Below are 11205 nucleotides of genomic sequence, written 5' to 3'. Positions count from 1 at the left end.
TGCGTGTTTCATCACCATAAATGTATTTGTCATGTACGTACCAAAAATAAAATTGACTAGTATAAGCTTATAAACAATAAATTGACACTTCCATTAAAAAATAATAAAACATATTTCAGCTATACTAATATGATAAAGATAGTCGCTCAAATAAATTTATATTTAATTTATTAGATTATAATGTATCCATCATTAACTATGTTTGTTTAACGATAAAAAATAATCATACTGAAATAAGAAAATCTTTTTTTTTCCAAATTAAAGTAGGATAAACAATTTTTTTTTAAAAAAAACATTTATTAGAAAAATAATGTGTTAAAAAAAATATATTTATTTAAAAAATGAATATTTTTTGACTCATTTAATAACAATTCATACAAACTTATATACGTATAGTTAAAAATTTATTGGCCTATGATTTTCCATGAAATGAGAAATAGAGACAAAAAAAATTATTTAGCGAGTTAATTATTGCATAGACGATACACATAGAGGAATAGCGTTACGAATTTCCACGGAAACTAATAAAAGGGGAGAGAAGATTTTATTTGTCAACTATATACAGGAACAAGCTTTCTTATTTTCTAAGTTGGAAACTTTTATTTAAAGACTTTTCTTCTCACGGTATGACGTACTCACATAACAATGTCAAACCAACTCAATGACTAACATATTTCAACTGAAAAATTAGGAGTAATGTTTGTCAAAGGTATTGCTGTAAATTCAGAATTGATATCTTAGCTTTGATTTATTTATCCATACTTAATTCCTTAATTTTGATTAGCTCTCTCACATACGTAAAACTCGATTCAACTAGTAATGCAGGGATCGTTAATAATTATACTCAAGTATTAACGTCAATTAAGAACTAATATCTTTGCACCAAATGAGAAAAGAAACATAAATCTATCCTCGAAATTATCTTTCCTTCTTAAAATCGATATTGTGACTACAACATGAAAGAAAATTATTGACATTTGACATAATTATCGGATAAATATAGCTAAGAAAACATCACACGTTACACAGCTAGAACTTTAGAAAAGAAAGAAAAGTCACTTTCACATGAAACATCAATTCTCAGTTTGTAATTACACGATAATTCAAAGATGAATTAATAATAACAGTAATATTGACAAGTAATTATAAGTCTTCACCTGCCTATATAAATAGAGGCATAAATAAAAGCAAAATCATCCCTATCGAAAGCCTTTAATTTGTTTCCTCGATAGACATTTAAATTAAGTGATGGGTTTTCGTTTGAGTCATTTGAGTCTTGCATTGAGTTTTGTGGCACTTGCACTTGCAGGTGTTGCTATTTATAGAAATACTTATGAAGCCATCATCATGAAAAACGGTTCACTCCTCAAAAATGTTTCTCCAGATTTCGATTCGTTGGAATCAGGCGTAGCCAGTATTTTAACCTTAAATAATAATAAGAAGAGAAATTCAGACAAGTACTTGAGACAGCAACTAACTCCGGAGGCATGCGTTTTCTCAGCTGTACGAGCAGTTGTGGACAGTGCTATTGATGCAGAAACTCGCATGGGAGCTTCTCTCATTCGTCTCCACTTTCATGACTGCTTCGTTGATGTAAATATATATTTCCTTCGCTCTTTTTTTATCGTATTTGATTATGCACAAAATTTTATTTGAAGTCACTTAAATATTTTATGCTTGTTCAAACAAATTTGAAAATTCTTTCAGTTTTTCCTGAACTCACAATGCATGCAGTCAATTACTTTACTAGGGAAAATGCACAAGTACATTCTCAACCTATGTCCGAAATTACAGAGACACACTTATATTATACTAAGGTTCTATTACTCCCCTGAACTTATTTTATAAGTAATATTCTACCTAGCTTGAAAAAAAAGTCAACCTGCGTAAGGCCAACAAGATAGTGTCACGTAGGCCGAAAAAAAGTAAAAAATTATTAATAAAATAAGTTAAGTAAAATAATAGGACCTTAGTATAGTATAAGCGTGTCTCTAAAATTTCGGGTATAGGTTAAAGGGACTACTTAAATTGAAATGAAAAGAGTAGAGGGATATCATTTTTTAAGACAGGCTAAAAAGAGTACAATGTTAGGTGTAGCATATTAATTGAATCCGAGTCCTTTTCCTCTTATTAATTAAACCTGGCCGTATGATCATATTTTTCTTTCATAAATAAATAAATTGTTGAAAGATCTGAGGCTACGAACTCCAAATTAAAATTATAATGCCATACTTGTTGTTTTAAATCGCAAATATTTAAAAAAAAAATACTTTTTCTTTTGAACTCCCCGTCAAGTAAAATATCTTCGCACACATTTTGCTTCTACATGAACTCCAAAAACTTTGAAAAGTCTAGTCTGCTTTCCAGTTTTATTTTATTTTAGATCTTCTGCAGTTGATTTATGTATTTGACTAATTATACCTCTCTCGTTTTCTTTTTTATTACGAAAAATAAGGGTTGTGATGGAGGTATTCTGCTAGATGATATTAATGGAACATTTACAGGGGAACAAAACTCACCACCCAACGCCAACTCAGCCAGAGGTTATGAAGTAATAGCACAAGCTAAACAAAGTGTCATAAACACATGCCCCAACGTATCTGTATCTTGTGCCGACATATTAGCTATTGCTGCTCGTGATTCTGTTGCTAAAGTAAGTCTATCATTCATTTTACAGTTTGATAATTTCTACCAAAATTAATTACGAATAGTAACAAATGGATATTTAATCAAACTCTAAAGTCATCGTGGAAGTTGAGAAATGTTCAAAGAGATGACCAAATTCCACATCCACAATCAATGTGGAAATTGTGACACCTCGCCTGTGGGCGTCTAACATTTAATAGATGAAGCATTGTATTTATTTAGGTTATGATGATATGACAAAGAAATTGACTTGGGCTAACTCAAACTCTGTTTTATTGGTATTTGACAGTTAGGAGGACAAACTTATAGCGTTGCATTAGGGAGAAGCGATGCTAGAACTGCCAACTTTAGTGGTGCTATAAATCAACTTCCAGCTCCATTCGACAACCTAACAGTCCAAATACAGAAATTCAGCGACAAAAATTTCACCCTCCGTGAAATGGTTGCACTAGCTGGTGCACACACGGTAGGTTTCGCCAGGTGTTCCACAGTTTGCACCAGCGGTAACGTTAATCCTGCCGCACAACTCCAATGCAACTGCTCCGCCACGCTAACTGATTCTGATTTGCAACAATTGGATACTACTCCTACTATGTTCGACAAAGTTTACTACGATAACTTAAACAGCAACCAAGGCATAATGTTTTCAGATCAAGTTTTGACCGGGGATGCTACAACTGCTGGTTTTGTAACGGATTATAGCAACGATGTGAACGTTTTCCTTGGAGATTTTGCTGCTGCCATGATCAAGATGGGAGACTTGCCCCCCTCCGCCGGCGCTCAATTGGAAATTCGTGATGTTTGTAGCAGGGTTAATCCCACTTCAGTGGCTTCTATGTGAAAAATTCGGAAATTTTAATTAACTTATCTCGCGACTAGTTGCTTCATGTTTTCTTCAAAATAAAAGAATCACTGGCTCCAGAATGTGGTTTGGTTTTGGTATTTGTTTTGTAATCCATCCTATTTTATATGAATATTGTTTTCCTTGTGTGCTAATGTTGGAGCTGATCAGAATAGTTCAATTCGTTATTAAAAATTTAATAATCTGCAAAATAAAAATAGGACTCAAATAGCCTTATGAAAACGAAAATAAGAAAGGTGTGAGGATACCACCACAAGTCGAGTAATTCACACATGCCGATTTTTAATACTCCTACAAAACATATGCAGTTTTATTCAAAACTAAAGTTTAAAGTTCAAATGAAGTAAAATTTATATTTGAGACAAAACCCGCAATTCCCACAATATAACAAACTATAGTTACATTTGTAAGGTTCACATGATTACATTAATCAAGGGGCTCTGTTTATATATCGTTTATTAAAGGTCTGTCTATAGTGAGGGTCTACCTTTTTTTCTTTTCTAAAGCATTGTCTTTAACTTTTTTTAAAAAAAAGAAAACTTGAATTATAAGAAAAGCAGCTGCACAACAATGCGTCTAGTACAATAAAATTTCTTTAAGGGCCTCATTGGTTCAAGTACCGCGATGTCCATCTATCAGAAGATCAGGACAGTACTAATTTGTGTAGAAGTGGAGACGTGTCATCTCACTTTTTTAATAGATACTAACCGTAGCTAAGATTTTTAAATGAATTATGTAAATAATTTTAAGAGGCTTCAGATCGACTTAATGTTTATTAGTTGATGCAACGGGAAGAGGCTCCCAGTGTTGTAGTGCCATATCTACCCAAAGGTAGTCAATGAAAGGGTCAACGGTTTTTATGGATAGCCTTGGAACTAAACAAGCACATCTATACATATTAGATAGATCGAATCTATCTTCCCAAGTATTATTTGTTGATGGGCCAGTCACTTTAGGACCGGCCTTCTTAGTTTTACTTTATTATTTCTCTTGTTTCATTATTAGGAAAAGGGTCAAAATTACTATAATATATTATTATGTATTTAAGAGTTAAAATGTATGATAATGACCATTATTCTAACAATAAATAATATTAAGTATGATATTATCATTGTCCTACTGCCACAGTTTTTTTTTTTTGTTGTAACACGTCAATTTTTCATAATCCAGTGACCGCAACAATTTAATATTACAGTTATTAAGCTAATGGTTATATCATTTTTTTTTTAATATGACAATGATATATTCTAAAGTACCCACTCTACCTTTCTTTCTTTACCCTAGACTCCGTTCTTCAAGGAGACCCATGTGTTAATGACCGTCGACACAGTGGCCATATTTTTTTCAACGAATTGAGTGGGAGTGGTGATGTTTGCAAAAACAAAGTTGATTTGGGTAAAAGAAATGGATTATATTATTAAGTGGATCAAATTAAAATTGGATAATTTTAGTAAAAAAAAATCAAGAGCAATTTTAATTGATTTGAGGTTTTCATCCAAGAAGGGATATATTTGTTAAGTTTACTGGAGACAGAGGTAAAAATTGTTTGCTTTTAACAACATGGGTAAAGTCAATCAATAAAATAAACTTGAGGATAATTTTGACCCTTTCCTTTCATTATTTGATAGGGTTAGAAGAAGAGTGGGCGAGAAAACGAGCAACGGAGGTGGTGTTGGTCTCTTGTGAAGAGGAGAGAGATACGAAGGGTATTAGGTGTATATGTATCTAACAAAATATATCTTGGTGATTTGTTCTAAATTTATGTGTCAGTACTTAGATACACATAATTAGATGTATATGTTTACCATCTATTCGAGATATATATTTTTGGATATAACGTTTAAAATTAATATTTGATACATTAAATTAATACTAGATATATACATATAAAATACATTTATGAAATTAAAGTACTAGATATCGTATATTCATATTTCTAAGTATTTATTTTATTGGATACATCATATTTTTATAATAGATACATCAAATTAATAAATATATATTATTTTAAGAGTAATAAAATGAAATTAATCAGATTATATAACTAAGATATACATGTTTTGTCTTTTATTAATAATATTAATGAATTTATTATTTCAAAGCGTGATAAAATAAAATTATTTAAACATGGATACACTCATTGATTTACGTCTTATATTAAAAGATCTGATTAATATTTGCAAAATTAATTGTCCATTTGAATTAATTAAGTATGTATCTCGATATTTAAAATTGTCGAATACTTATATTTGACGATTAATGATACATATATCTCAAGGCCTATATATGATATTAAAAGTAATATTACAAAGTATTAAGAATCCTAGTAATTAGAATCTAAAGTAGATGGATTTATGCAAGATGCACATTAATTTTTATGTTAGTATTCGGGTTTATTTTATTTGTTTTTTTGGGAAAAGTATAGAATAGTAAACATTTAAATCACATTAAGTGTTATAGCTACTGCTTAGAAAAATTCTAATTTGCAGCTATAGTTTTTTCTAATCTTGTTATTCATCTGATTTGTATAAATTTATAATTTGTATTATGTGGTTTCTGGTTGTATAAATTCAAAATTTTGTATATGCTTATCTATGCTATATATGACGTATAAAAAAATTGTAAAAGGTTACTCTGTTTGTATATTGATAAGTGAAATATACAAATGGAGTTTTGAAAAAATTTCTAAATATATAAATATAAAATTTGTATACACTTACCCTATTTTAATATTCGCAGCCAAAATATATAAACATACATAAATATAGCTATAGGACATAATTATTGAAACTATAGTATAACCCTTAAAATATATCTATTATGTTTACTATTGTTAAAAGAATCTTTTATTATCTTTGCTTTTGTAGAGACTATGCCTTAGTTTTTGATTACTAAAAGGCAATCATGGCCACCGAAAAAAATTTATAATGTAATTAAGGAAAAAAACAAGCGTCGATTATAAGTCTTTACATATGTTTTAAGGGAAGTAGGTGAACCTAGAAAGACTTTCTCATTATATTATATTGTAAATACACATTATATATATAAAGTTCGAAAATTAGATAAGCCATAAAAGATGAAAATAATCAAAATAAGTCACTATTTTAAGATATAACTAAAATAGGCTTAGTGGAAGAAAAAAATTCACTTTATTCAATTTTCTAGACGTTTTCCGTTAGTCTCATAACATATTTATTTTAATATATAGCAAAATTATTACACTTTGTAAATTAAAGTGAAGTTTTTTCTTACACTTTATAAGGTGAAACTTACACTTCGCTTTATGAAGTTTTTGTAATGTTTGTCATATAATTATATTTATTTGACATATCATAAAAACGAAAAAAAATATTACATAATGTATTTTTTTTTCCTGAAAACTCCTCCAAGCTCTATTTAAGGACATTCAAACATAACATCTTCTACATTTTTAGTATTGTATTTTTCTTCATTTCAATCACAAAAAAATGTCTTCTACCTCAAAAGTTAGAGTTTTGATTTATTGAAATGACAAAATTATATGTGATGGAAATACAATTTATTGTAATTGTCCTCCCAAACACAATGCTAAATATTCAACCAATGTTCGATACCATAAATTTCTTTCATCAATTTATAAAAGAATTGATATAAATAGTGGAGTACTACTAATTATAATTTGATTATAGTCAGAAAATATTCTACTTCATTTTTATCACAAGGACAAGTATTTAGAGATTGAATTATTTATAATGACGAATCGACTGTAATGACCCTTCTTGTCATTTTTAGTGTTTTATCTTCTGTGCATCATTTAGAGCGTTCCTATAGCGATTCCAAGTCATTTATGACTTGCTGGGACTGACAGATCGGTCACCTGGTCATTCGTTTGGTTATTGTGTGAGCTTTAGTATTTTTGGAGCTTATGAACCTTGAACGATCATTTTTTATCAAAAGTTCAAGAAGATGACATCAGAATTCAATTCTGACGATTCCATCAGTTCCTGAAGGGTCATTTTAGGCTAGTAACATGGTCGACATGACTCCCAAAGTTTTCAGTGTGAGTAGGTGTGATAAGGCGTTTTAACTTTAAGTTAAAGGCTAAGTTTGACTTTTGTCATCAGTTTGAGTAAACGCGCTCGGATGAGAATTTCGTCAGCGCGGATAGCTCCGGAATGTCGAGTTTGGTCTAGTTTGACCCTTCTTTCGGGTTTTGAGATTTTTGATATTTTTTCGAGCCCTTTTGTGATTTTTGACTTAAAATGGCCAATGGAAGTGGGACCCACATTTTATCAAGATGACCTCTGATGGAAATTTCGACTGCGCCATTGAGTCCCAAATGTCGACTTTGGTAGGGTAGCATATTTGTTTTATTTTTATCAGGTTTCGAACGGATTCCGAGCATCCGTCGGAGACTTTAGAGAAAGTAGGCAAAGCTGAAATCTGGTGCAACCCTTTAACGATCAGAAATTGGGGTTTTAACAACCAGATTTTTGGGTTTATTAGTGACCAGCTTCGTCCTTATAAAAATCCAATTTTCAGCCTTTGTGTTTTACTTTAAAATTTCAATATTTTGAGCTATAGAACTCCAAATTTGGCGATTCAAAAGGCTAAGTTGTGTGATTTTTCGAGGGCAACACATTGGTGAGCTTGGAATCTGATCGAGGACCCGATTTGAGGTAAATTTTGTGTTTTAGCTGCTGTCATAGCTCATTTTCGAGCTCCACTTTTGGAAAACTTTTAGAAGGTGATTTCTTGGCCATTTTAGGTCCGAATCTAGTGATTTAAGAGCCTATATTGTGGTGGTGGTGGTGGGGGGGGGGGGTTTGTGAGGATCGTCGTGGTGTGATTGATTTTTGCTGTTGGACCTTCATTTTTGGTAAATTCTTGTAAGTAGTTGCTACCATTGTTGCTGATTTTTAGCGTAGAATTTGGGTTTTTTTGTTGCATGTTCATGTTGGGACTGTCTTGAGTCCTGAATTGTGTTCCATTCTGGTACACAAGTTCCGAGAGTTGTTTAGGACTTTTATTTGGGGTTAATTCTGGATTTCTCAATGCGGATCCCACTTTTTTCATTTTAACCGCGAAATTGACCCGTCTCCGTTTCTTGCGATTTTAGTGTTTAAATGACCGTAATAACGTTGTGACTCTATTTTTGATAGTGTATCAATGTTTCGAAGCATTTTAAAAAGTAAAAGATCCGAGGAAGTGAATTTTGGAGCGTGTTTGATCTGCGTTCAAGTAGGCTACAATTTCTCTTCTTAGATTGAACTCGAACATGTGAATGCATGTTGATTAGTTGGTATTTTGGGTTGGGTAGTTATTGGATCATCCATAGGTGTTAATATTATATTTTCGGCCTTTTTCTTAGAATTATCGGGTAACTGTGAGCATGTTTATTGTTATTAATTGACTTTCTTTGCTATATGGATTACTTGTATGTTTGAATACTGGTTATCAGAAGTATGTTGGGCCTTAGTTTAGGTTTGACTAGGGTTTTCCTTAGAAATGCATGATTCAAAGTCGGTAGGACTTAGTTTAGCCCTGACGTCGCTCGGCCGGCTTAAATCCTTGTAGACTGATGTAGCAGACTTGAGTCTAATAGTTTAGTATTTAGCTAGACGATGAGCTCGCTCCAGCGATAGTTACTCTTATTTCTTCGATGTCACGGCTTCTCAAGTTACGTCAGTGACATTAAATTCCGCTCCGTGATTCAAAGTTGAGTTTCGATTCGGCTTTAAGAACTTACATTTATTAGCTAAGTCTGGATGGTGTTCCACGAGTATATATGATTATGGGTAGATAAAGACTCTTTCAGCAGCTATATCGACATCTTTTTCGGGTATCCGGATTTAAGGTCCGGCCTCGACCATCCACATACTTATCTAGAGCATCCGGTTAGAGGTTCGGCCTCAGTTACTTATATTTTGCAATTGGCTACTTGTGAAATTCTGGTGAGCGTCCGGTTCAAGGCCCGACCTCCATACTGTCAGATTCTATTTTTTGGTTCAGTGTTCTTTGGCCTCGAGTTTTATTCTCCTTAAGTTATAGTTATTTTGTGTACTCGTCGGGCTTATGGGGGTCCGTTCGGGTTTTTATTTAAACTTGCACAAGAGTGTACCTTCTGGGCTTATGGTGGGTCTAGTTAGGTGTAGTTAGCTTATTTATGTTAATTTAGTTAGATCTTTATACACTCGTGTGCATTATTGTGTTACTTAGCCTTCCGTTCTTGACCTCTAGTTTTGTGATTCCGTCTTTTCATATTACTTTACTTTTCTAGTTCAGTCGGCCTATGATGCCTACTAGGTACCTGTTATTTGGTACTCATGCTACGCTCTGTATCTATTTCCGTGATGCAGGTCCGAGCACCAGTAGTCAGCGTTGATCGAGTTTGGAGCATTTCTGGTCTGGCGACAGGGGTGAGCACACGGCGTTTTGTACTATTTTAGTCTCCATCTGTTTATATAAAAACTTGTCTTTTACTTTTCGAGACAGTCTAGTTTCGGTGGTCCACTGTTGGGACTTGTACTCGTTTTGTTGGTAGCTCTGTATTAGTGACTTCCAGGCTCTGGGAGGGATCCTTAATTGTATTTATGTTTTGGTTTGCTTATGTTGTTATAGTAATTTTGCTTAGTCTTGTTTAGTTTCTACCCTCACACCCATTATGTGTTGTTCTGGATTACGGATTGGCTTACCTACTGGTGGGTTATAGTAGGTGCCTTGATGGCTCGAGATATTGGATCGTGACAGTGACCGACTTTTTGAGGGTTCCAAATGACTATATAGATCAATCAAGTTAACAATACTTGAAAAATCTATGTTAGGAAGGACCCTAAGACTAGTCAACAATGTTCTCCTTTATCGGTCAATCTCCATCCTTGATTAGAAAATTGTAATAGCGTCGAAGAATTTCCGATAACTCAATTACTGATTTCCTAACATTACTCATTATCAAAATAGTTTTACTGGTCGATATGATTTTGATTTGAACGAAACTATCAATTAAAGTGACTGATAATGCTCCTTAATTATATTTTGATTATTATTTATCGATTTTGTTAATTATTTATTAATTTATATGATATTATTATTATTATTATTATTATTATTATTATTATTATTATTACTATTACTATTATTATATATCTGTAGCGGTTTATATCAGTAAGATAGAAATTTTGCTCCAAGTGTAAGATTTTTTTCTACTTTATAAAGTGTAAGAAAAAGTTCCACTTCATAAAGTGAAAGAAATTTTTTTTCTTTACAAAGATTAAGAAAAAAATTATTCTTTACAAAGTATAATAAATAGTTCTGTTATATATCAAAATATACACGTTATGAGACTAACAGAAAACGTTCTAAATATTGGATAAAATAAAATTTTTTCTTCCACTAAGCCTATTTTAGTTACTTCCTAAAATAGTGGCTTATTTTGATTATATTAATCTTTTTTTTTGACTTATTTAAGTTCCGGACTCATATTTATACATATAGATTAGATAAGAGCACATGTTATATCCTTCGAATTTAGAATTGGCCAAGACATGTATTGGTCCCAGGTACTAGCTCTCAAAATATATCCTAGAACAAAGCACAGAAAAAGAATAAGTGGTCTCATATGGTACTCCAATTTTGCATAGTCAATTGTCTGTCTCCCTTCAAGCAATTGAAAGTGTAACCACACAATGTTTTGAGGCTAAAATGTTTTAAAGCGTGTG

At 32.0% G+C, this 11205-nt stretch overlaps 1 protein-coding gene across 1 annotated transcript; it reads left to right on the top strand.

The window, feature by feature from the left end:
• The first annotated feature begins 1208 nt into the window (after positions 1–1208).
• Positions 1209–3642, top strand: TMP1 (suberization-associated anionic peroxidase 1-like). The gene is made up of 3 exons (NM_001309316.1): positions 1209–1593; positions 2456–2653; positions 2936–3642. The coding sequence occupies exons 1-3, from the start codon at positions 1249–1251 to the stop codon at positions 3485–3487; spliced, it is 1095 nt and encodes a 364-aa protein (NP_001296245.1). The 5' UTR covers positions 1209–1248; the 3' UTR covers positions 3488–3642.
• Positions 3643–11205: the final 7563 nt, after the last annotated feature.

The sequence above is a fragment of the Solanum lycopersicum genome, chromosome 2 (genome assembly GCF_036512215.1).
Source record: "Solanum lycopersicum chromosome 2, SLM_r2.1".
In the NCBI taxonomy this organism is placed as follows: domain Eukaryota; kingdom Viridiplantae; phylum Streptophyta; class Magnoliopsida; order Solanales; family Solanaceae; genus Solanum; species Solanum lycopersicum.
Note: the sequence above shows the minus strand (reverse complement) of the source record. Positions and strands in the feature narration are given on the sequence as shown.